The sequence below is a fragment of the Ambystoma mexicanum genome, chromosome 6p (assembly GCF_040938575.1).
Source record: "Ambystoma mexicanum isolate Mex_15411 chromosome 6p, UKY_AmexF1_1, whole genome shotgun sequence".
Taxonomy (NCBI): domain Eukaryota; kingdom Metazoa; phylum Chordata; class Amphibia; order Caudata; family Ambystomatidae; genus Ambystoma; species Ambystoma mexicanum.
This window is the reverse complement of record NC_090935.1, coordinates 495,076,078-495,103,580: the sequence shown is the minus strand read 5'-3', so window position 1 is coordinate 495,103,580 and position 27,503 is coordinate 495,076,078. Positions and strand designations below refer to the sequence as shown.

The window sequence follows — 27,503 nt, the reverse complement described above, 5'->3', positions numbered from 1 at the left end:
CCAAAACTGGTATTGCTTTATTCCTGATAATGAACCTGGCGCCAGGACTGACTCCATATATGTTTCTGATGGAGTTTTAAGGCCTCGGGGCCAGTGTGAAGGACCTTAGCCCCACTGCTGCCAGGGGGCTGTTATACCTGAGGGGGTCAGGGGCATGGATCGTGACAAGGGGTGAAGAGTTTAAGAGAAATCATTTGCAGTATCTGATGTGGCTTAAAGAGCCAGATAAACCTGCCAAGATACAAACACTTACCCATTTTTCTCTATGTTTTAAGGACGATCGCACAGTGCTTGTTTGCACAAATGGGGACTGCAGTAACACTACACATTGCAGATTTGGCTGCCTCCAGCTTGGCGAGGTGTGTGCAGTCTCTCTAGCCTTGATGTGCCCGCCCTTGTGATTCCTGAGGAGCACCCGATTTTGTGCCATCCAAACGGTGAAAATCCCAGACAATTACAATGAAGGAAAAAGTTCAACTACCTCTCAGCAGCATTATCACATGTTTAGCCACACAGACTTTTTTACCTCCCGCCTGGCACCTGGCGTCCAAGCAGCGGCAAATGACAAATGGCTCCAGGTGACCAGGTATTAACTCTTGCTCTTCGTGAACACTTCTGAGTCAGCATTTAGAGCCATTAAGGAAGAGTTATGGTCACTGAGGCTCCCAACTTTACAAAATCTGTACATACTCAACCTCTTGACAGCAACGGAGGGCGGAGTATGCTGGAAAATCGGGAGTAGCTGCTGCACATTTGAGCCTCCCAATGACACCGAAAATGGCGCGCTCACCAGAACTATTGCTGCCCTGCATAAACAAAGTGATCATAGAAACGGAGACTGGGATCACCAACGACTCATGGGTTCACTATTTTCGTGGGGATCTCCTTGGTTAAGGCCTTGGTGTGAAGATTCTGAGGACTATTTTAGTCTTTTTACTTATTGTTCTTGTTCCTGCCAACGAATCCTACGTTGTAGCTCTGCCCAGCTACCAACTGTTACTGCCATGATGACCGTTACCCTGTCCAAGGCAAGGGCCACCACTACTTCATCCCATACGGGTACTCAAACTGTGGAGTGGCAGGAAGATTGCAGAAATGGTGGCAGCATGAGTTGGGTTGATTCAGCGGAAGAGTATGCCCATATCGAGAGCGGGGTGAGAGATGGTTGTAGAGATGTTCCCCAAGAAGATGATTATGATTTTTTTTAGTTCAAGTATTAACTAAAGGGGGAATGTCTGGGTGGTGAAGGAGGGTCCTTATTATTACAGGGATTCATGTTGCACACGCCATATTGATGAAGGAGGGATGGCAGCGCATTTTGGGTAGTGTTGCAAATCCATATGAATCGAATTAAGTTAATTATGGATGGGATATGTTACATTTAGTGTTACAATTGTTTAGAATGTATTCATATTAGATTTTCACGCACCTAGAAAGATACAATACTAAAACTGCAAACATACAAACAAGATCCACACAATGGGGTGCTTTGCTCCACGGTTAGCTGTTGCACATGAATTCTAAGTAGCATGGACATTCTTGATGGAAAGAAGAATGAGTTACCTAGTAAGAAGGTCGCGTACGAACAGGGCATGGTTTACAATCCTGCAATGGAACAGATGTTATCTCACCCTTTGTATTAAAATCTTTAGAGGGGGTTAGTCATTTGTTTGGTGGTAATAAACATGAGGCCAGAGGCCAGGGTATCCGGTGGCTAAGTGTTTTTGCAGGTCATCAGTGGCTGTATGTGGCCACATAAATAAGGTTGTCTTTTAGAGATGCCAGGAGTCTGGGGAATTGAAATCACAATCAGTAGTTCAAAGAAAATCCTGTTTATGCAGACCTTCCTCTATTTGCTAAAATATGTAAGCGGACCATGTTCAATCACACAAAGTTAAAAGCCTTAGGCCAGTTACTGCTAGCAATGAAGTATGTTTTCAGTACTGATGTTTAACCATGTTCTGACGTCATGAACTACTATGGATGAATCCCAAGAAGAGGTGTGTCTTGAATATGATCTGAAGATAATTAAGATAAGACTGGTCAATAAAAATGAAAGAATTGGGTAAAGATGGGATTTCTTTGAAGAGATTTTGTCCCATCATATTTGGGGAGAGGGGGGGTGGGTTGTAATAAGGTATCTGGGAGTGTTTTAAATTGTTGGAAAAAGTATATAAAATGCCAACTGATGTTGCATTGTTGAGACTTGGGTTAGTTTGGTCCTGCAACACCATCTAACCCCTGCCCAGAGCTTTGTTCAATAAACTTGCTTTATGTACAACGTGTACTTGCTTCTTAAGTGGTGAGCCTGTTTTGGGTATGTAATTAAAGGCCCATCCCCACAAAGCTTCTGCTGGAGAATTTAAGGATTGGGCTTTAGAAGATTATCTTGTGGCTGCATCCTCCCTGTTAAAGTGAATATTTGATATGGTATTTTATATGGTACCCCAAACACTACCCATATTAAATTATTTGAATAGGAAGGCTCCAAAACCCTTTCAGTGTTTAAAGTCTGGTCCGTATATCATTTGACACAGATGATAGCAAAATTAAAAAATAAAAATCCAGTACTTGTTCAAAAACTTTTATTTACTATAAAGACAATAACACCAAAAATAGGTACAAATTATGCTATAAAATTGGTTCAATGGGGTAAAAACTTTTAATAATTAAAATATCTCAATATATTTAAAATAAAGGATACATTTAAGCCAATTTTCTTAACCCAGAGATTTCAGTAAAATTTGCTTGCACAGTAAGGTGCCAAAAGAAGTCAGCCCTTAAGCCATGGAAGTCTTAGGAATCATAGTAAATCTAGTCTCATTGTGAAAGTGAACTTTGGTAGAAGAATTCTATAGGAAACCTGAGGTAGTAGAAACTGGAATATACAGCAGTAGACATTATTTACAACTTAGCCAGTACCAAATAACATTTAAAACCGCACAATAATTATACAATATAATTTTCAGTCCAGCTTTGATCCAAAGGAAAACAAATAAGATTACATCAATCAGTATTAAAATAAACAAACAAAAACAAATACCACAGTTACCAGTAAGCAGAAGGAAATTCAAAGTAATCGGAACGAAATGCATTTTGACATCTAGAGGCAGTTTGAAACATGGTAGATTTTGTGATCTACAGAGTAATACTTATTAACTGAGGTTCATCAGTTTAAGATGGTGCCAGAAAAATAATTACCTGACGAGTGATCTTCCAGTATACAAAACGGCAAGATTACACCTTATTTTTTAAAGCTTACACATAAGGACTTGGAAGAAACTGAGAACAATTTCAGTGGTAAAAAATGGGGGTCAAGTAATGTACAGTTACAGCTACCAAACTTCACATTTAGGAACCATTTTTCAACTCTTCGAAAGCACCAGTACTTAGAATCTAAGGAATGTAAATTAATAAAAAATACATTGCGCATACTGTTTTTCATACTCGCATGCACTATTTTTGTACACCTACACTTAACTTTCAATTTACACACTATTTTACATGCTCCATTTCAGCAATGTATTATAGCTTATTGAGTTGTCCTGAGGCTTTAAGAATAACCAATCTTATTCCACCTTTTTGTAAAGCAACCCGCTTCTGAAGAGTTAAAAAACGTTTTGCACATACATTCAGTTTACAAAGACCCACCAAGAACGAAAGAACAGCTGCCATTTTCCTTCAGAAAGAATAACATGCATCAAAATCCAGAAACCCGCCTTAAAAATAAAACTTTAAAAATAAACTATACAAGAAATCATTACAAACACATTGCAGGGTAGGCGTTATCACATTTCACCTAATCATAATTTCAAGTAAAGTTCATAACTTCTTAAAATCAGTCTAAAATTAGAGCATTTACTACATCAAATGCTATCTTTTAAAGCAAAACTGATTTGCTTCTTCAAAAGATGCTACACAGACGATGTATGACAGAAGGAAAACAGCTGATGCTGCATCGATGATGCAAATTAAGTCAGTGACAGTATTATACAAAAGGTAAGACTTGATTTTGGTTTTAAAAGGTTGCAGTTCTTTACATGAGAAAATGTTACATGAAAAAGGCTCAAACTGTAACAGAACAGTATCTAACAATATTTCTATGCAATTTATTGCCAAGCTGGAGCATGTTTTTTTCTATATCGGCAATATTAACTGCAGCATTAAAAAAGTTATCATTTACCTACTCCAAATTTCCAAAGCTTGGAAAAAGTAAATTAAGAGAAGCAAGACTCAAACTAGTTCTAAAAACTGATTTTTTTGTATACAAAATGATCACAGTTCCCTGAACCTTGACAAAAAAGCTAAAAATTAAGTATAATTTTTAAAATTCAGAAATTAATGGGCTACAGTGCAAAGAGCTGCGAACCACAGACAACCAACATGAAAAAAACAGGAACTAAATTCTTATGCAGGAAAACATGCTTTGCAACATATCAATTTACAGTAGGTTACTTTAAAAATGGCATTTTAACATCCTGAACACGGGCTGAGATAAATTAAGCAACATGTAGCTTTTTTGTCGCTATAAACGATACACTGAACAGAACTGCCTTAATAAACTGGATTGCTGGAACAGTATTCTTCCTGACAACTAGATATGGATGAAAAAGTGCTACAAAATAAACCTTTATGTTCCTGCTTTGTACCCATGCTGGTGTCAAGAAATAGCTTTTCACCTTGCAGGGCCCAAGATATTTCCAAAGGCACAACTGACATTGTTGATAAGTGTTGACTTCCTGCTTACTAAGCTACAATAAAAATATTGATTTGTCAATCACATGTTCGGATAGGGATCCTCAGCAGGGCTTATTTTCGACAACATTAAGGCCAACAGAATACATGTAGCTGCATAGCCATCAAGGTCCTGTGTCTTCAGTAGCATTACTTTCACAGTTATCCTGTTGCATAATTTGCTACCATGTAGTTCGGAAGACTGGGTGTTTCAGGAGCTCCCTTGAAGGAGGCCTATCCTGTGGCTGAAGTTCCAGACACCGAAGAGTCACATCTCTTAAACCAGGAGACAGGTGTGGTGGGATTGCTGGAGCTGTAGTTGCACTAGCAATCTGAAAAGATGGAAAGGAAAATTAAAGTCTTCGGTCACATCAATTCATTATTTCCTTTTTAGTATCATTAAAATTACTTTTAGTCTGTTTTTCTATTATGCCACTGTTCTGAACAAACCGGTGCCAATTTTGGAATGGGAAAATACATAATTTTGCTTGCTACCATATGTCTTCAGAGCACGTTTTACATTGCTGAAAGGCACATTAAAATTCCCTATTAGTATATATTAAGTTAATAACTCAAAGATTGTTAACTTCATAATACAAACTAGCATAAAACAATGTAAAAGATATAGCTTGTACAGAGTTTATTAAGGGTAATACCCATATCTTGACCAAGAGTGCAGGGACTTCAATCACTGGTACTCAGGACTAAAAAAAAAATGTAACTAAGAATTGTGCCATGGTAATTTTATCGGAAACCAGGTAAAACAAGACCAAGTGGGCCTCATTACAAGTAGGTTGGTAATCCCGCCGGACAGAATCAGGAGCATGAACAAACCATCAGCGGTAATGGTAATTACAGCGGAAAATCAACTTACAGCAGTAAATCTGCCAAATTTCTGCAGAATTACCATCACTATCAAAAAGAAAAAATAGCAGAATTACTGCTGGGCAGAAGCAGCATTATTTTGCAAACAGGAAGCTCAGTGGTGGTCATCTTTAAAAAACATAATCCATCTTCAAACCACCATTTCCTTTTGCTATTCAGCTACCAACCTTTGTGGACACATGCCAAGAGATAAGCGGGAAGACAAGAGTGCCAGAATTCAGGGTTCACAAACTCAAATTCGATGAGGCGGAGCTGCAGGTATTGACAGATGAGGTGGTGGCCAATGCGGATATGTTTGGAGCAAATCACCAAAAAAACCATCTGTCCGCAGCAAGAGTACAATATGGGCCAACATAAGAGACAACACAGTGGCAGTGGCCACTGTGCAGAAGGACGTGTAAGACTGTAGGAAGAGGTGGAATGACCTCAAGGCGCGTTTCCACGCGCTCATCACTGTGAGGCGACTTCCACTTGAAGTGGCACAGTGGAGCCACTGCAACCATCTCTCTTCCACTTCTCACCAGAAGCCACAGCATGTACACAAGTAGGCTCATCCGAGCATGCAAACCCTTCCTCTCGAATAAAAGCTGCACCACCTTAGCCAGAGCACTAGTCCTCTCGAAAATGGACTACTGCAATGGTCTATACCTAGGAGATATCAAATAAATCATCCAGAAATAGCATATCCTGCAAAATAACACCCTTAGGACAGCCACTGGTTTCCCCCGCAGACAACTTATTTCCACACTTAGAAGGGAACACAAATGGCTCTCTATAAAAAAAAAAGAATTCAACTTAAAACTGCAACACTCGCTTTCAAATGCCTCAACAATTCCGCCCCTCAATATCTCTCAGATAGATTTGGCCAGAAACACTATGCCAGACTAACAAGATCAGCTTGCTCTGGCCTTCTACAAATCCCTGGATTTAAAGTAAAAAAAAACTGGGGGGCAATAGTTTCCCAGTACTCGCTGCACAATTTTGGAACACGACCCCCCACCCCCAAGCATCAGAACTAACCAGTCCCCCCATAGCTCCAGAAACACGAAGAACTGATTGATTACCAACAACAACCCATATTAGAGTACCTCGATCCTGCCCGCGCACATCATCTATCCCTTATGCCGTCTCTTCACCATACTGCTGTATTTTGTAAATACGACATTACTTTCATGCACCTTTTTTTACCATTCTGCCATGTAATTCTGTCACTCTACTTCCGTTTTTTGCCATGTATATAATGTTATATTTTATTAAGTTTTCCTGTCTAACCATGTGTAATAAAGAAACTGCATTAACCTGTATTGCGCCCAGATACCCTCAGGTGAGGCGCAGTGTGAAACAAACCTTACTCCCTTGGAGGAGAAAGTGGCAAGCATCTTTCACACAGAAGGGATAGAGGGAATTTGGAACAGCAGCGGTGGGAGCAGGTAGCCACCCATAACCAGGTGAGTACAAAAGCACATGATGTGTGTAGGGAAATGTGAAGGCAGTGCATGTGTCCCAGCCGGCATAGGTCAAACTCACAGGAGACCATGTTGATGTCGAGTCCCATGGTGGCTTCCATCAACAATGCCACAGGAATGAGTTTGATGACCTGTTCCATGTGTACACCTGTAAGGTTCACCACATGGCAAATAATTTTAACAAATGTGATAACTGTAGACATCAACAGACTAGTCACCTCAATGCACGCCTGGTCATGCCATTTGCACCATATCAGTTGAGCACATTAATAAACAGTAATACACTGGTGGGTACTATTCCAAATCAACTCAACATATAATTCAAATCAACATAATGGTAGTCTTGCATTTTATTGTTCTTAAAATTCACAACAAATGTCTCACCTTAAATATAAGAGCAAGGTGATTGGAGTGTTTTTCAGCATTCCAGGGAGGTTTGGCGCAAGACATTTCTATAATCCCACAGCCAACACTCCATACATCACAGCTTCTTCCATATTGCTGGCCTCGAAGAACCTACAAATAAAGGGAGCTCAACCATTAGTTATATATATAGTTTGTGGTACCGGGTTACCAAATCAATGTTGATTTATTTGAATTTATAAAGCGCTTTTGCCAACATGCAGAACAGAACATTACAAAAAAAGAAAACGCAGGTATGTAGGAAAGGCAGTAGTACGGTTTATGCACTGTATGTTTGTGTTATTCAAGGTGGTCTAATAAACGGACTCAATAGCTATAAAAAAAGGCTCTCGCCCAGAAAGGATACATCCATATTAGGTATTCCAACTGTTCATTATAATAGGGAGTTTGGTTTATTTAACGGAGTTGCATGACAGGATAGAATTGTAGATGTTTATTCAATTTGTCACTTTTAACTATCATCAAAAAGCATAGGTCAAGTGAACCGCATGGTTCAAGAGTTCTAGGAAAACAACAAAAGACAACAAACTTCATAGACAATAGAACAGCTGATATCGTTTTAAAACATGTTGCACCCAGTTTTTTTTCTTTCAAATGGTACCTGCCTACTTTCCGATTCACCACGGTCAAAAGAGAAAGAATGATTCAACAAGACACTTTAAAACCATCTTGTCAGGGTGATTTTTGAGCCACCCTGATGAGGGCTGAGTAACAGTCTAAACTAATGGTAAGAAAGCAGTCCGATCTAAAAGGTAAACAAACCTCTCTACAGACAGTAACTGCGGCCAAGCAGTCAGGCTTCACTCCAGGAAGGAAGGGGGCTGGTAGTGACTACAATGAGTACACAGTTAACCAATGAAAACAACCCAATCCAATATCTGAAAAACATACTACTTAAAATTACAAATAGAATATGCATCATGTAACAAAAGAAGTACTATCGCTTAAACATAACACGCAATGTGAACACAGTGCATGTATAACATCAGTAAGGGTCATTTAAGACCCAACCGTATCCTAACACTAAAATGTAAGTCAATTCTCCGGTGACACACAGTACATATTGTCTAAGGGGTGGGAAGAAAAGAGGAGCCTAGACCTAGAATAATACAGTCACTTGGGCATAATCAAGAGCATCATGTGCCAACACTAAACACAGTCACAGTATTTGTAAGCTTCTAGGACATAATACAAATGCACAACTCCCAGTAAATGTAGGACCAACAGAGGAAAAAGGGGAAACACTTGAGAACACACAAATCCAGAGGCCACAAACAATAAAACTACGTTTAGACGAATAGCACCATCTCATTACACACCTAAACATAGACACTATAATACTTTGCAGTTATACATTGAAACCAGGCATTTTTCAAAGAAAGGAGTGCAATACAAGACTTTAGACAACCAGTGGAACCTGCTAAAATTGCAGTCTTTGGCCTGATGCTTCAGGGACCCTAGGCAGGCCCATGAAAATATTTCAAAGCCACAACCCAAAGGTAAGTAGCCACAGTGGTAGTTCATGAGAAGAGTGGTCAGGAAAGACGAAAAAACCCAACGAGTATAGCTCTTTTACAGACGCGGTTTACAGGATCTGGTCAGCCAGGGACTTAAAACCCCAGACCAATGACGACCCAGCCGCCAAAAAAGAAGAAAGATGGGTCTTCCCAGGGTGGAACTCACCAGCAGGAGTAATGGGAACTGCAAAGATGGCCACCTGATGAGAGGAATGTGGTAAAGCACACGCCAATGACTCAATTGCAGCCAATAAAACGAAAATAGTCACATGATCAAGATGCTGGTGAAGCAATCCAGGACAGCACCATGTCCCATTATGCTTCTGCGCAACAACAGCTCCCTAAACCAATGTGTGAAAATAAGAAAGTAGTGTTTAAGCATACCAGAGACGGTCTCTTCACTGACATAGCAGCCTTTTCAGCGAGGAGGCCTGGGGGAGGAAGAGGACGGCTCCGGAAGGATGCCCAGCAGCCAAGAATCCGAACTGCAGCTAAGGTATGAGATGCAAGGATAGCCAGTATGGCCAAACTAGGTTTCAGAAGTGCTACAGCAGTTTTGACACCGAAATCTTACAGCAGATAAGAAAAAAGAACAAGTTACTTTCTTACCTGGTAACGTTCTTTCGATGGGATGGTCCGACGACGTATTCCATATCTATGACATGTAATCACCACAGCTGTGCTGCTTCGGAAACTTTTTTCGGCGTCTGCGTCCTGCGTCGATGACGTCGATGCGCCGTCGTCGAGGGCCTCCTCCGACGTCATCCGATGTGATAAGTAGGACGCACGACGCCCGTAGCCTCAGTTGTAGTTTTTTCCCCCAGAACGTGTGACACTAGTCAACTGCCAGTCAGACACAAAGCCTTGCGGAACGTAAGCTGCAATCGCAAAAGAAATTCTGCAGCGGGGAAGGCAGGGCGGGAGCGATATGGAATACGTCGTCGGACCATCCCATCGAAAGAACGTTACCAGGTAAGAAAGTAACTTGTTCTTCGAGGGGATTGGGTCCTCCGACGTATTCCATATCTATGACAGACTCCCAAAGCAGTACCAGAGCAAGGAGGAGGGAAAGAATTTAGAATCAAAATTTAGAATAGCCAATCAAATAGAGCAAAGGACCGCCTTGCCAAAGGCCAGATCCTGTGCTCTGATGGAATCGAGGGAATAGTGACGTACAAATGTATGTACTGAAGCCCAGGTGGCTGCATCACAGATGTTGCGAATAGGAACACCCCTCTGCAGAGCAGTAGACGCAGCCATACCCCTGGTAGAATGGGCCCGCAAGCCAGCCGGTGGGTCCTTACCCGCCAAGCGGTAGCACTCCGAGATGGCCAAAATAATCCAGCGAGACAAAGTCTGTTTCGTCACAGCTTGCCCCAAACGCTTTCCAGCGTAACCAATAAAGAGTTGATCGTCCACTCTGACCCGGGACATGCGTGAAACATAAAAGCTTAAAGCTCTCCTAGGATCAAGCCTATGGAGCCTCTCCTCTTCCTTACCAGGATGCGGAGGAGGATAGAATGCCGGAAGAACAACCTTCTGGGCCAAATGAAATTCCGTCACTACCTTCGGAAGAAAAGAAGGACGAACTCTAAGGACAACCCTGTCCTTGTGAAATACAGTGAAGGGTGGCTTAACTGAAAGTGCCTGTAACTCACTCACTCTGCGAGCGGAAGTAACCGCAACTAAAAACACAGTTTTCAGAGTTAACAGCCTCAAAGGGCAAGAATGTAAAGGCTCAAACGGAGCACCCATAAGAAACTTAAGAACAAGGTTTAAATCCCAACCGGGCACCAGGAAAGGTGACGGAGGGAACACATTAGTGAGCCCTTTCAGAAACTGTGAAATTAAAGGGATTTTAAAGTAAGAACACTCTTCAGACGAGCGCTTAAAGATGGACAGCGCCGCCAGGTAACCTTTAATGGTACCCACTTGCAAGCTATTTACAAGGAGAGGAAACCCGGTATACTACTGTCTAATCACAATTAGCAGTGTATACTTTGTCCATATCCGGGAGGATAGGGATATGCGTATAGGGAGACAAAGTTGTAAAGCGGGTACTAGAGGTGTGTGGTGTAAACACTCTCAGTAAAACATTAGGAGGGACCAAAAAAGGTTAAAAAAAGCCAATATCAAATTTTAATAATCAACAGTCCATCAAGATTAAAACATCAATTAAATAAATAGATCAAAAATACAGACATTGTCAAGTCCCATGTAGAAAGCAGCAATAGGAAATACATAACAGGCTCTGAAGGCCAGATGAAAGTGGTGTTATATCAAAAATACGACCACTAAGGGTACTTTTCAACCTAAATAACAAGGTACCCATCCAAATATGGATAAATGTGTCATAAATTATAATCTCTGTTTAAAGTTCAGAGATACGTCTCGACATGTTTCTGTTCCTAGAGAGCAAGGTGTGGAACATTCATCAGGAGGGAGTACATTATAGTATATCCTATTTGACAATAGAGATGAAAAACAATAATGCCACTACATTATCATAGCACCTGCAAGAAATAAAAAACAGCAAACATCAAATGCTAACTATTAAATAGTTATATACTTTGGAAAGTTCAGAACATGAACCGGGCAACTTATAAGGGAAGATAGTTACCTTATAGTGTGCCTGTGGGTGCTCTCTACTAACATTAGTAGGTATAGGGTGGTCAAAATCACGGCCCTAAAGAAGAGAGGGAAATAATACCCAAAGTATCAGCTATTACATAGCCTAGTAGTACAGAAAACAAAACAGCGAACAGTGTGGAAGAAGACCCCCACTATGCGAATAAGCGTAAAAGCGTGTCACCATTGGGAGGGGGAACCATAACTGGTGATTACCACATATAAAAAGGGTCATTGACACAACAGCGGTGGCTCAGCGGGACGTGCTACACAACAATGTAGGTAGTGTCAAAGTACAGACGGTGTAAGGACATCCGGACACGGCATATTAAAGGTAACAATCCACTATGTCACAGTGCATCAGGAGGAGAAGCATGGAGTCGGTGTTTTACTAACAAGTTGGGCGAACAACACGGAGCAGGGAAACCTTGCTGTGAAAGCCGAGATAGTGATAAAGGTCGGGTGCGCCCAATACCCCATCAACGCCCGGAGGCATCCTACCTTGGTAAGACCACAGGGAGGTCATCAGGGGCAAATCCCAGGTATCCGCACTGTAGATACAGTAAATATAACAAAGTAGTGCAGTCAGGTTAGGGGAAATACGATCAAATTACAACAACGGTCAATGAAGAAGAATCGATGTGAGGGCAGCAAAGTGCTGATCGTCAATCGGTAAAGTGACTTACCCAGTATGGGAGAGTAAGTGGCAGGAAGGTGTATCGCCTTTGATGGTCTAAACAGAGTATCCACAAGTAGCGCGATGCGGCCGACGCAGGTTAGTAGTCAAGGAAACCACAAGTTAGTCCTACTATTATGTCCGTGTCTCTTAAGAAGAGTGTCTTGAGTGTGTGAAACCCGGCGGCCATCTTAACAGGGAGTGGAAGGGGAAGAAAGTGAAGAAGATAAGGTACAGCCACCACCAAGTCTGTAAAACATGCCTTAATCAGTAGGGGGAACAACAAAGACTCGAAAGGGTCTAAGAACATCAATAGGGGCAAGAGTTATGTCGGGAAAACTAAAGGCGCACGAAATCTGAACCTTAGAGTTTCACGGTAGAATTGCCAACATTAACATCAAAAAATTGGTAATTAAATTGTAGCAATGAGTATACCGATATTTACAAGGCCGCTATATATTATGCCAATCAATCGACTCGTTAAGTCCAGTAACATCACTGTGTAGGGTGAAAATCATCTTTTGTTCCATTTTCAACTGTTTCTTTTCGCGTGCTGTGTTATTTGATCCTTTCAAAAGGTAGTTTTTTTTTGAGGTAGTGCATGGCCACTGTGTTGTCCGTCAGGATCAGGACACTCTTTCCTCGCACAGTCGGCAGAAAAGCCTTCAGGGCTAGCCTGACGGCCCTCAGCTCCAACAGATTGATATGGAGTCTGGACTCCGACGGAGACCAACGACCGCTGACTGTCAGCCCGTTGGCATGAGCTCCCCAACCCGTGAGGGATGCATCCGTCACGATCGTCACCTCCGGCCAGGGAAGCCAAAATGGAGCCCCCTTCATCAAGTTGCCTTCGACGGCCCACCACAGAAGGTCCCGGGCGACCGAGGGCGGCACCTGAACCGGGTCCGACATCCTGCCGGAGGACTGCGACCATTGCATCTTGAGCGCCCACTGCAAAGATCTCATCCGCAGGCGAGCCTCTGGCACCAGAAGAATGCAGGATGCCATGAGGCCGAGCAACCTCAAGAACTCGAACGCTGGGAGCGTCTGGGCATGCTGAAACTTGTGCACCATCTGCTGAATGTGAAGAGCCCTCACCTGGGGAGGAAAACACTGCCCCAGGGAAGTGTCCAGCAATGCTCCGATGTACTGGAGCCGCTGTGTTGGTGTCAAATGGGACTTCTTTAAATTGAGGGAGAAGCCCAGCCTGTGAAGGGAGTGGCAGGTGACGGACAGATGATCCAGGACTTGCTCGGGAGAGCTCCCCCTGATCAACCAATCGTCCAGGTAGGGGTAGACGAGAATCCCCCCTTGACTGAGATGCGCTGCCACCACCACCATGAGCTTGGTGAAAACCCTCGGGGCGGAGGTCAATCCGAACGGCAGGACCCGAAACTGAAAGTGCGAGTCGCCAACCGCGAACCTCAGGTACTTCTTGTGCTTGGGATGGATCGGCACATGGAAGTAAGCATCCTTGAGGTCGAGTGACACCAACCAGTCCTGAAGCTGAAGGGCCTGGAGGACTTGAGAGAGAGTAACCATCTTGAACTTGTCCTTCCTGAGGAGTTTGTTCAAACCGCGCAAGTCCATGATGGGTCTCAATCCCCCGTCTTTCTTCGAAATCAAAAAATAAGGGGAATACCATCCCTTGTTCCTCTCCGCTACAGGCACCAGTTCTATCGCGCCTTTCTCCAGCAGGGCTTAAATTTCCTGCGCAAGGAGCGGATCCGGACTCTGCAAAGAGAGGTTCCCCGGTGGATTGTCGCGAGGCCTGTGCCGAAAGGGAAGACAGTAGCCGTGGGTTATGATCTCCAGAACCCACACATCTGAAGTAATGGCTTGCCACTCTACAAGATGCTGCGCCAGCCTTCCCCCAACCGGCGAACCATGGGACATGGCCTCATGACTGAATGGGAGCGGCTGCGGCGTTACCTGAGGGCAAAGAGGCAACTGCCCGAGCGGCCTTGGCACCACGGGTACCCCGTCGTCCACCTCTGGTACCCCTGCGTTGGCCTCTTTGACTGCCAGCTCCTCTCGCTTTACTGAAGGAGTAATAGCGAAAGGAACCACCCCTCCACTGCTGTCCCCTAGGACGAAAAGGCAGAGGTTGGCGAACTGCAGCGCCCAACGACTTCGCTGCAGCTTTTGAGGTCTGCAACCTCTCAAGGCTCTCGTCAGCCTTGCTGCCAAAAAGGTGTTCACCGTCAAAGGGCATGTTGAGGAGCCGGGCTGCACATCAGGAGCAAACCCCGACTTCCGCAACCAGGCAAACCTGCGTATTACGGTGCTCGCCGCCATGGACCTACTGACGCATTCAGCTAAGTCCAAACCCGACTGAACGGACTCACACATGGCATCCTTACCCTCCTGGACCATAGCAAGGAAACAATCCCGTTCGTCCCCTTCGGGAATATGTTCAGCCGCTAATGCAACACAGTTCCACAGAGTGTGTGTGAAACGAGACAAGGCACAAATGGAGTTGGCCGCCTGAAGCGTCATACCACCAGAAGAAAACACTTTCTTCGCCCAGCCATCAAAACGTTTGTCGTCCCTATCAGGAGGGATGGTAGGGTACGACGCCTGCTTTGCCGGGGCCGTGGCCGCCTGCACCACCAAACTCTCCGGAGTGGGGTGCCTGATCAAGTAGCAGGGGTCGCTACTGGCTGGACGGTATTTTCGCGACAAGGATCTGCCCACCGCCGGGAGACTCTCCGGAGCAGTCCAAGCCGCCGCCGCCCTTCTCTGTAAAGCCATATGGAATGGCAGTACCGGATCAGTTGGGGGACCAACATCAAGGATGTCCGTCAGATCATCCTGCACAAACTCCCATGGGGGAGCAGACCATCCCAAGTACTCAAACCCTAGCCATAAGGCGCCGGTACGAGGAATCGGCATGAGAGCCAGGCTCAGGCCTACAAAACTCCACCTCCGGAGAGGTGTCCAGTCCACTGGCATCATGCAGTGACTGTCTCAAATCGTCAAACTGACTATGGCCCGAGACAATTTCATCTGGAACCTGACTAGGAACCAGGCCATCAGAATCATCATCCGCCTCTGAAATATAGTCCATGTGGCGAAAAGAAGGCACCCGAGAGTGCTTGCTCTTAACCAGAGCCTTCCTAGGGGGTTCTCCCGTGCCACGGGGTACCTCCGACACGAAAGGCGTCGATGGCGTCGAGCGAATCAGCGCCGGCGTCGAGAGAACCGGCATCGGCGCCGAGAGGATCGGCGTCGAGGAAATCGGCGTTGAGGAAATCGGCGTCGAGGAAATCGGCGTCGACGTCAGATGCAGCGCCTCCAGCATCGGCAGCGTCGACACAGCCCTCGAAGCCGGAGCCCCGAGCGTGTCCCTCGACGACCTGAGCGTCGACGGCTTCGACGACTTCCTCGGAGCCTCGAGAAAGCTTGTCGACGGCCTCGACGCCTCAGACGTCGATGTCTTCCTCGAAGACCTCACAGGTGCATGCGGTCTCGAACGCGTCGAGGACCGGGACGTGGAACGGGTACGTCGAGAACGAGTCTTCTTGTCCGAACAGGACCTCTCCCGTGACTGGTGCCGACCACTCTTGCGAGCGGTGTCTCTCGACCTCTCACGACCGACCCCACTCGGGGGCGCGGACGGCTTAGTACCCTGCGACTCAAGAATCGCCAGCATTTTCTTCCCGAAGGAAGCCCATTCCTCCGGCGTCGCACGGCTGGTGGGGTAAGCGACGTGCCGGGCAGAGTCCTCCGAAGAGGACCTGGAAGACGACCGGTGTCGGCGCTTCTGAGAATGCCTCGAAGAGGCTGAGGAGTGGCGAGACCGACTCCTAGAAGGAGACCCACGAGACTTCCGACGATGACGCGAAGAGTCACCCCTCGAATCATCCGTCGAAAGCCCCGCAGACTTCGACTTCCTGGGCTTGGACACCCGACCTACCGACAACAACTTCTTACGTTCGCGTAAGGCTTTGGACGTGAGCGACTGGCAGTCGATACAGTCATCCGTGTCGTGGGCCTCCCCGAGGCACCAGAGGCAGGCGTCGTGCGAGTCCGTCACTGACATCTTGGACCAACACTCCCCGCACTTCTTGAAATCCGGACGCGGGGTCGAAGACATCTTCACACGAAGGATTTTCACAAAACGAACAGGTTCGAAGAACCGAGAAGAACAGAACTCCAAAGAGTCAAGGCGTTAACCGAGATTCACGAAGCAACACGTTCGCGGAAAAAACGGAACTGAGGCTACGAGCATCGTGCGTCCTACTTATCACATCGGATGACGTCGGAGGAGGCCCTCGACGACGGCGCATCGACGTCATCGACGCAGGACACAGATGCCGAAAAAAGTTTCCGAAGCAGCACAGCTGTGGTGATTACATGTCATAGATATGGAATACGTCGGAGGACCCAATCCCCTCGAAAATACAGGTTTCATGTGAACTCCAGCCAAAAAAACAGACTGGAGGGCAGAACCAGGGTCGATCGTAGATTGACCTACACGCTGATGGACTGACATATGACAGCCCTCTGATCATATAGCCGGGGCTCCTAAAAAAGGACCATGTGGCCAGTAAATCACATTGGCCCAAAGAAACCACAAAACTTTCAGGTCTAACCACACATGTGTAATGGCTAACCTGAGGGTGCAGACTGATCAAAACCAGTCCAAACCACAATAGAGTATGGCTTGGCTCAAACTGAACCCGTGTGTGCAAAACTGTTATTTTAGGCCTTCCCTCATGGTTTCCCAATACACAGTAAAGGCGCAAAAAAATAAATAAAATAAAGGCAGAGAGCAGGACTTACAAAATTATTAATAGTTACTCACCATAGTGAGTAACGTACTCCTAGTCCATAGTACCATAGTCCCATAGTACTGTATGGACGTCACTCGCAAGGGATGGGAGACAGAACCTTTTTCACCAGAAAAAACGTTCTTCCCCTTTAAATTTAGAGGCGCATGCGCACGCCTGACTCCGCCCACTGGCGCCACTCCTCAGTCCCCATTGACGCGTCAATGATCAGCATTGCCTAATGACACCAGTATTAGAGGGGGAGAATGGTGGTACGTATGGAGGAAAGGGGACCAAGTATGTTAGTCACTACAGTGAGTAACTATTAATTACTCTTACGTCCTGTCCCCTTTCCTCCATACTGTATGGGCGATTACAACTGAATGTAGCCCGAGGGTTGAGAGGAGCCCCTCTTTAAGAAAACAGGTTCCTTAGAACCGCATGTCCGAACACCGTGTCTGACCTAGAGGCGGCGTCCAAACAGTAGTGCTTACAGAAAGCCAAAGGGGAGACCCAGGTAGCTGCCCTGCTGATGACCTGCCGCGGCACATGCCATTGGAATGCCATGGCCGTGGCCTTGGCTCGGACCGCCTGTACATGCAAGTTAGCTGGCACAGGTTTGTGCTGCCCCTAATAGGCCTCCTTGATGGCCGTGATCATCCACCTTGCTATGGAGGCCTGCTAACCGGGCCTTGACCCACCGAGAGTGACAAACCAGGGGCCCGACTAGCATAAGTCCCTGAAGTCCAGGTAGTATTTCAGCATGCGTCTGTGATCCAGACGGTGCCAGACCCTCGGGCTCTTCTTTGGGGTCGGCGCAGAAAGTGGGTAAGACTATTTCCTCATTGAGATGGAAGGAGGTGGTAACCTTGGGTAGGAACGCAGGAGCATTCGCAGGACGACCTTGTCCTTGTGAAATGTAGTGTAGGGCTCCGAAGCCACCAGAGCCTGGATCTCGCTGACTCTGCAATCTGAGGTGAGGCCCACGAGCAGGGGTGTCTTTAGTGACCAGCCTGATGTCCGTGGACACCAGTGGCTCAAAAGGTTTGTGCGCCAAGGCACCAAACACCACATTAAGGTACCGCACAGGGTGTGGTTTATTTATAGGCGGGTAAAGCCTTCGGAGGTCCACCAGATGCTGCTTGACCACCGGGATGGAGGAGAAGAGGCCCTTCTCCGAATTCCTGTAATCCCCTACGGCTGCCAGATAGGTGCGGAATGCATCCACCTGTACGCTGGAATGGGCGAGGTGTGCCGAAAAGGATAGCACGTCGTCCAGAGCGTCGATCTCCCTAGAGTCGGGCCAGTGAAAGAATCTAGACCATTTACTCTTATATTGGCACCTAGTAGCATTGCTTCTAGCGCCCTGGATGACCTCTAGGTTAGCCTGAGCTAGACTCAAGTGCTTCAGCGCGTTCTGCTCAGGAACTTCACAGCGAGGGCTAGTTTGTGAGGAGCAGGGTGGAGTACCCGGCGCCCCTGCTGGACCAGGAGCTCGTAATTGTACCCCCCTCCCAGTCTGCCTGTCCTGTCCGCTTCCAGGTTGGATTCCCCCGGTAGGTGGACAGCCATGTGGTAGATGTGGTCCTCCAGAGCCCATTCCCACATGCTGACTGCTAGGTTGCACAGTGGAGGGGGATCTGGTCCCCGCCTCCCTGCTGGTTGACCCAGTAGATGCTGGTGGGGTTGTCTGTCTGGGTAAGAACTGGCTTGCCCTTGATGAGAGGGAAAAAGGTCTTAACAGCCAGCCATATGTCCTTCAATTATAGCCAATTGATGTGGGACTCCTGCCGAGTTCAGACTCCCTGGCTGCTGTGGTTATCCAGGGGGCTCCACAGCCCTCTAGCGAAGAATCTGTAGTGACTGACCTGAGGTGCTTGCCCTGCCGCAGATTGCAGTCCGCGGACCACCTCTGGAGGTCCAAGTGGAGAAAGGGAGGAATGTTGACTGGTTCCGCTTGGGAGTCCTTTTCCTGGTTCCATGAGTCTGCGAAGTGCAGATGTAATTTCCTCATCTTGAGCTTCGTGTGGGGTACGACCAACCGGACCGCTGCCATAAGACCCAATAGGTGCTGGTACCACCAGGCCGAGGCAACTGGTCAGGAGAGGACGTGAGCTGTGGCTCTCCTGATGGCCGCAATCTTGTCCTCCGAGGGAAAGACTCTCACAGAGTTCGAGTCCAAGATGAGGCCCAAGAAGGTCAGGCTCTGCATGGGCTGCAGCCGAGACTTCTTGAGGTTGATAGAAAACCCCAGGTTGTGGTGTTCATCAGTGCGGAGGCAGTGTGGTGAACCGCTTCAAAGACGTGGCACAAACCGGGCTGCCACTGCATTCATTAACCTGGTAAATACCCTGGGCTCCGAGTAGAGGCCAAAGGTTAGCTCCATGTATTCAAATGGCAGCCCATGATCCTGCAGAGCAGTAAGGAACGATGCGGCTGCCAAATCGGGACGTGCAGATAAGCGCCCATCAGATCCAGGGAGCATGTCCAGTCTCCCCTGTCCAGTGTTTCCGCAAGAAGAGCTAGCTTAACCATCTTGAATTTTTGCACAGGGAGGGAGAGATTGAGGGTGGAAAGGTCCAACAACTCTCAGGCCAGCCTGGTGGTTCTTCTGTATGGCGAAAATCCTGGAATAGAAGCCCAATCCTCGCTGGGAGGCTGGGACCTCGTCCACTGCCTGGCTCTAGACGAGCAACCGGATCTCCGCCAGCAGAGTTGTTGTCGCAATCTGTGGGAGAGGAAGGTACCGGTAGGTGGTACTACGTGGAGACTACGGAGAGGATCCAGGGGTCCGAAAAATTCTGGCGCAAATTTGCGCTTGAAAAGCTAGCCTGCCCCCCCCCCACCGGAGAAACGTGGCCCGAAGGGGAGTGTCATGCCTTCTTTCCCTCTGAAGCTGTTGCGGAGGAGGGGGATTAAAGCGAGCTTGGCTCTGTGCTGGAGGTTCTGGGATGCAAGGAGGTGTTGGAGTACAGCTTTTATCCATGCAACTCCAAGATCTTCTCCTCCTTGCCTAGCAGCGGCGAGGTGGCAGAGGATGACCAAGGCTTAGAATAGAGTGATGCTGCAGCAATCACAGAAGAGTGCGGGTGAGGATGCGCCGAAAGCAAGAGTGTATTCCGCTCCATCTGCCTATACTTAGCATCTAGGCACCGATTGGCAGGTTGGGCCAATTGTGGCTTGAGCTACCCTTTCATGGCCAGGGAAACTACGTCTTTCTGCATCTGGATCCCCGTTTTGATAGTGGGTCTTAGGGTGAGGACTTCTGCCAAGACCCCCCTCCTCGGGCTGCTCTACCTCGGGCTGAGGAAGGCCCAAATATTCTGCCAAACCGTCAAGGCATTCGTGGAAGGCCCTGGGTGAAGATGGCATGTCAGGGTTCTCCTCCTCGTCAGTGTCCACCAGAGTGCTTGGAGGGTCTGGAACTGGTGGAGGAGTGCTGGCCACTATGGGCTGCGGTGTGGAAACCGGAGCCGGTGGCTGCTGCAGAGGCTGGTGTGGAACTGCCTGTACTGTGGGAGACAGGGAAGCCAGAATCAGCTGGGGCAGCAGTGGTTGCGCTGGGTCCTGTGGCACCGGAGCCATAGGAGGAATGACTATGGGTGCCGGTGGGTTGACCTGGGGGAGCATGTCCCTGATGGCATCCTGTAGGATGGCCCCATCTGGGGAGTTTGCATCAGCCCTAAGAACCTTCCAAAGAACCTGTCTTCGGAGGCTGTAGCAGTAGTAGGTGATATTGACAGAGTAGTTAATGGCTGCTGAGGCCGGGGCACACTACCTGGGGTGCAGGGGAAACCTACCCTGCGCCGCTGATGGTTAAACTGTAGGTCACGCACCTGGTTGACACCAGTCTCACCATTGACTCGTTCCTCCACCCGCTCTGCCAGAGGGGGCATCAACGTGCCAAACAAGATAACCGCGCGTCAGCCATTTTGTCGAGCTAAGTGCCAAAATCGTGGTGCCTGGCTCGCTGGAACCAGCCCCGTCCAAGACACTTGGTGTTGCAACATAAGGCCTATCCCGCACCTCAGGCCGTGACCTGGAAGGCATATTGGCCTCGACAGAGCTGCCGATAGTGCTGCATGAGGGCACCCCCTCGGCCATGATGCCGGAACCAGGGCGCTGCCCCTTGGGAGTAATCCAGGTAAAAGAACCTTGCAGTCTCTCAGGACTGACACCAGAAGGATCCGGACACCCCTCGTCCGTGAGCCCAGTAGCTTGACTAGCCTTGGTATGTGTGTCGGTACTAGGGTGTTGACCCTCTGGAGTAATCCCGGTAAAAGAACCTTGCGGTCCCTCAGCACTGACACCCTGAAGGATCCGGACACCCCTCGGCCGTGAGGCCAGTAGCTGGACTAGCCTTGGTACAACCCGAAAGGTTCCTCCCGGTCGGGCGCTTCCTTGGGAAGGAGTCACCTTTACGGGGTGCGATGGTAAATGGAGGCCTTACCTGCGGCCTCGAGCGATGTTTGACAAAGTCCTTCAGGTCCTCTGGAGGCTCTGGAAGAGCTCCCTCCACTTAGCTAGCCTGTTCTTCAATGTACGTAGAGTCAGCACGTTGCACGCGGAACAACCTTCCCAGCCGTGGTCGGGCCCAAGGCAGCAGAGGCAAAGGGTGTGGGGGTCGCACGTGGGAAGAGACCCTCGCAGGCTTGACACCTGCTGAAGCCCGCTGAAATCGGCATGCGCTGGGGAGGAGCGTGGCGTCGGAGGACCAAGTACCTATTGAAAAGAAAAAGGCAAAGATAGAATATCCGGGGAAGAGCGTGTGGTATTACATGGCCAAAGCCAAACCCAGCAGCGCAGGTGAATTTGGCCCGTTCCCATCGATGCAGAAAAACGGGCCGAGGAGTGGCACGAGTGACATAGTCAAGCGAGCGCATGCTCCCAGGGCTGCTCAATTTCCCCCACCCCCGCGCCTCTACATTTAGATTTTTTTCTGGTGAAAAAGGTTCCGTCTCCCATCCCTCACGAGAGACGCCCATATAGTATGGAGGAAAGGGGACGGGACACAAGAGTAACATTAGTACCCCAATGGCTACCCATGAAGTACACTGGGCTATTAACATGGTAAACTGGCTTGCACCTATGGTGAAGTCCAATCTGAATTACAGCAGCCACCTGCCTGCTCTCTTAAACCAATGTAGGCTGATCTAATCAGCTGAGGGCCAAAATGGGGGACTTAAAGTGCACTCCTGTCCTGGGTTGCATTTCATTCACATTTTTGTGATAGGGGTGCACTCAAAGCAATATGGCAACACGTGGAAATGCATTAAGGAATATGCATTGCAAGGGAACACCCTAATTTCCATGGCTAAAACAAACTACCAAGAAGCAAAATTCTGCGAGAACCTAGGCATTTACTTGAAGGAACGCACCAACAGTAGATTCTTTTGGCCATGGGGAGTAGCAAGATGTGCTGTCTTTTTATTAACTTCCTCCTCAATCTTGGGTGCCTGCAAAGCGAGACGCAGTGTCTTTTTTAGGTTTTCAATCCCTACATTTGTAGGTAACAAAAATACATAACAGCCTATACGGTTTCAAAATGTATCAACATTTTTTCCAATACATAGGCTGGTCAAATTTTCAGTGAGTAACATGCTCGCATCAGAGATCTTCACCCAGAAGTAAGTCACAAGTTGAAATCCTGGCAACACTGACAATATATGAAAATGCCATATTTTAGAGTCAGTTGGGTAACTACTACATTTATTTATTTAATTATTTAGTATTTATAAAGCGCACAGCAGCCTGGGGGCATCATGGCGCTGTTACAACAGTGAGCTTGAATTGCAAAAACATACATGTTACATGTGAGAGTATGGTACAAGCTTAGTTATGGTTCATTACAGGAGCAAAAGTTAGTTGAACAGAGTGGTTTTAAGAGGTTTGTGAAATGCTGTGCTGGGGATTTCTCACATTCAAACATCCACTGGATTGGTACACATGTGGCACATTAAAACAATAAACGTAAGTATGGTGAAACTTACTCAACTATCACACTTGAATAAAGGCAACCAAAAGGCAGCGAGTGGTTTTCAGAAGAAGGGCAAGAACAAAAAACACTTAGTACCTCAATGCAAAAAGTTTAACACTCACAAGCTGCCATCGATTAAGAGATCATCTGAAGCACCAATGGTAATGAAGACAACAAAAAAGGTGCACAATTACAAGCTGTATGTTCACAAAAGATTGCGTTTTGATACCGATTACTGGACTTATTGAAAGTATTGTTAGATGGAATAATGATTTAGCTTTTGAAGCCACAAATAACTTCATCAAACAGTAAAAAGTAAAAATGACGGGAAGGAAACAGTAAAGCTAGTTATAAATTTAAGGCTAATGGAACAGCTGTAAATCTACACTACAGAGATCTTGCTGATGGAGCGGTTAGAAATGCTCCACTATTTAATCAATAAGGACATCATATCAAAAAGGATTGCAGTGGCAGGGGGATTCTACTGAAGTCCCTCAGAATGCAAAATAAGGTCAAAGGGCCAAGAAAATCAAAAGGAAAAGCAAAAGGTCTAGTGGTTGCTGTGATGATGAAAGTACTATTGCTCTTAAGGAGTATAGGAATGAGTAGTGGCTACTGAGTCCCCCACTACTACTAAACCAACAGTGATGCCAATCAAAGGTCAATTGGGGACAGTCCAACAGGTATAACTTCTTCGCCGTTTGGGAAAGCGCAGGCCAAGGGCAGGCTATACTCCTCAGGAGGGCTATGAGCAGAAGCAATCCAAATGATAACTGGACGGTGATGGCAAAATAAAAGGATGTCCAACCAAGTTTCGATAAACCTAGAATCTTTATCAAATATGAACACAACTGGTAAAAACACCATTGTCCCATCCCTGTAAGAGAAAACACAGAAAGCAGATTTTAAAATTAAAGGGGCACACTGGGTTTGGTAGACCGGTATGCTCAGGCAAAGATCTCATCAGCAAAATGTCCAAGTAATGGAGTATGTCTCTCAAAAGGTAGAATAGGGGAGTTTACAAGTAATAAGTAGTAAGGAATAAGCTACTTACCTGTAACTCCTGCTTCTCCAGCATTGGTATCTTTTGTAGATTCACATGCTGTGAATCCTCGGTAAAAATAGAGCAGATTAAATTAATCTGAAACTTCAGTCACTTTAGTGCTCTATCATCATCGTTCTGGGTCACACTGTCCACAGCCAATACGGAACACTCCCGTAACTCCGCCCCGTCGGCCAGATTCAGATTTAGCAAGTGCACGTAAAGTGGCAGTAAGAGCCAAATGACGAGCCATGAGGGGTAGGAGGGCGGGTCGCATGTGAATCTATGAAAGATACCAATACTGGAGAACAGGAGTTACAGGTAATTAACTTATTTGTTCTCCAGCAGTGGATCTTTCCTAGATTCACAAGCTGTAAATAGATTACAAAGCAGTAAAAACCACCAAAACACAAGCGTGGAGGAGCTCCCAGATCACTTACCAACCTTATGCCAACAGGTTTTGTAGAATTGGCTGGCCGACTCTAGGCTCCTCTATGGAATCCCAGTCGACACAATAGAATCTGGTGAATGTATGCACCTATCTCCAGGTGGCTGTGCGGCAGATATCCGGCAGCGGGATCACATAGAGCAAAGCAGCAGTCACGGCCACTGCTCTGATGGAATGCGCTCGGGGTCTACCCGGGAGCGGTCTGCCCTCTTGCTGATGGCAGAAAGAGATGCAGGCTGCAATTCAACTGGTAATAAAAGACTTGGAGACAGCCTTGCCGGGCCCTGTAGGTCCGAATGCGACAAACAGCTGATCCGTTAAACAGAGTGACTTTGTGCGGGCCGCATAGTACTTGAGAGCACGCACCACATCCAGTGTGTGCAAGGTGCGCTCTGCCAGCGATGCGGGAGAGGCGAAGAACACTGGTAACACCACCGGTTGGTTAATATGAAAGACTGTAGGTACTTTAGGTATGAACCTTGGGTTAGTTTGCAATACAGCCTTGTCCTTGCGGAACGTCAAATAAGGCGGTTTCAAAGAAAATGCCTATATCTGTCCCACTCGCCTTGCTGAAGTGATTGCCACCAAAAAAGCTGTCTTCCATGACAGGTGTTTGATGGATGCCTGGTGCATGGGCTCAAAAGGGGGTCTCATAAGCCTTGTGAGCAGTACATCGAGTTCCCAGGTTGGCGCGGAGCGACAGACTGGAGGAAATGAATGAAAGACCTCATAGAAACTCTTTCACTAGCCGATGGGACCAGAGGGAAGACTCGCCAGAGGACCAGCAGTATCTGGAGATTGCGGCCAGCTGCACCTTAATGGAGGAGTGCGTCAACCCTGACTCCGCCAGCGACAAGAGATACGGTAGTAGTTTCTCTGACTTGGTTTGGGGACGCAGGTGATGCCTTCTGCACCAAACCTGGAAACGCTTCCACTTTCCGAGTGGCAGAGGCCCTTGCTTTAGCCAGCACCTCCTGCCAAGACTGCGTGAGGGAAAGGGTCCCAAATTCTAGATCACAGGAGCCAAGCCATCGATTGAAAGAGCAGGGACATGGTGTAGAACAGTTCCTTAGTTCCCGGATAAGAGCTACTGGTGTGAGGGTAGCCTGATTTGAGCGGTCACCGACAGAGCTAGGAGCTCTGAGTACTAATACTGTCTCGGCCACGCAGGGGCCACTAATATCATTTTGCACCAATACGGTTTGAAAGTGTGCAGGACTCGTGGCACCAGAGGAATTGGGGGGAAGCATACAGGAATTTCCCCTCCCATGGGAATGTAAAGGCATCCCTCAAGCAGTCTGGCTCGGGGAACAGTCTGGCAAAGGTCTTGCAGTGGCTGTTGTCACATGTGGCAAACAGATCGATCTCTGCAGTGCCCCACTCTGGAACAACCGGTGTAGTTGGTCTTCGTGCAACTCCCAATCGTGACAGCGCAACACCCTGCTGAGGGAGTCCGCCAGAGTGTTGAGGATCCCTAGTAAATGGAGGGGAAACAGGGACATATTCTATTGCCCAATGCCAAAGTGCTTGGGCCTCACTGAAAAGCTGTGGCGATCTGCTCCCATATAGATCCGAACCACTTCTCCTCCGAGGAGGGGGAGGAAAGATTTCAGTGCCCAGAATATCGCTCGTAGCTCCAGCAAGTTGATGTGCTGGGTCTGCTCCCATTTCGACCACAAACCTCTGGTGTGCTGGTCCTGGCAGTGGCCTCCCCAACCTTCCAGGGAATCGTCCCTGGTTACAGTGATCTGATGGTCTGGAAGTCTGAAAGGGGCTCCTTGCAGGATGTGATCTCTCACTGACCACCAGAGCAGGCTCTTCCTGAACGCCAGCGTGATGCGGTCCTCCCAGGAGCCCGAAGCTTGTACCCAATCTTGCATCCAGGAATTCCTGCACTGGCCTCATGCGTAATCTGCAGTTGGTGACCAGTGGGATGCATGAAGACAGTATTCCTAGCAGAGACTTGTAGCTGCGGACTGAGGTCGACCAGGTTTTGCTGAGGCAAACCTTCTGCAGGAGGGCTGTTATTCTCTTGTCTGCGGGTCAAGCTCTGCAAGTGCTGGTGTCTAGCAGTGCTCCGAGGTACAGTGCCGCCCATGAGGGGGTTAGCTGAGACTTTGGGAAGCTGATGGAGAATCCCACTTGCTGAAGACACTGGATCATGACAGCGGTATTGGATTCTGCTACTGAGTACGAGGGGGCTCTTATTAACCAGTCGTCCAAGTATGGGTAAATGTGGAGCCCTCTCTGCCGCAGGTGAGCCACCACTGGAAATCCAAGGGGCCAATCTGAGCCCGAAGAGAAGAGCCTTGAACTGATGGTGCTTTCGTACCATCCCGAAACAAAGGTAGTGCCGGTGTGATGGGCGAATAGGGATGTGGAAGTAAGCTTCTTCGAGATCGAGGGAAGCTAGGAAATCCCCCCACTAAAGCTGAGAGAGCACTTGCTGCAGGGTTACCATACGAAAGGTTTGTGCTTTGAGAAACTTGTGCACCCTTAGGTCTAGGATGGGTCTTCCACCCCCTGGTTGTTGGAGTAAACCGTTTTTTCTTACCAGGAAGTAGCAGGAATACACCCACACCAGTTTCTCGTTCTTTTTTGACAGCGCCTTTTCTTAATAAAGACTGCACTTCTGTATTAAAAGGAGCTGCACTTTTTCCGGTCTTTGCACAGGAGGAATGGCCGGAGGATATTCTAGGATTTCCCTAGTGTGCCCCTGATGGAGGAGGGACAGCACCCATTTGTCGGATGTTACTTGAGGCCATTTATTGACTAAGTCCGATAGATGACCGCCCCCCCACACCCCACTGGGTTGCTGAATTGGGGGGCTCCAGCTCTCGGACGGTCATGCCTGCTTGCCGGATTGGACCCTAGGCTGGGAGGAGGCTCAGTGTCGTTGTGAACCCTTGTAGGACCGGGTTCACTTCCTGTA

General features: G+C 47.4%; 1 protein-coding gene across 2 annotated transcripts in view; it reads right to left on the bottom strand.

Moving 5' to 3' along the window:
• Positions 1 to 2,568: 2,568 nt before the first annotated feature.
• The window catches only part of MAP3K1 (mitogen-activated protein kinase kinase kinase 1), a 752,184-nt gene continuing 727,249 nt past the window's right edge, over positions 2,569 to 27,503 (bottom strand). For both annotated transcript variants that reach the window (XM_069627298.1, XM_069627297.1), the window contains exons 19-20: positions 7,470 to 7,601; positions 2,569 to 5,066 (exon numbers count right to left, since the gene is read on the bottom strand). In XM_069627298.1, the coding sequence (XP_069483399.1) occupies positions 4,917 to 5,066; positions 7,470 to 7,601 (282 nt within the window). In that variant the 3' untranslated portion in view covers positions 2,569 to 4,916. The remainder of the gene's footprint in view (positions 5,067 to 7,469; positions 7,602 to 27,503) is intronic.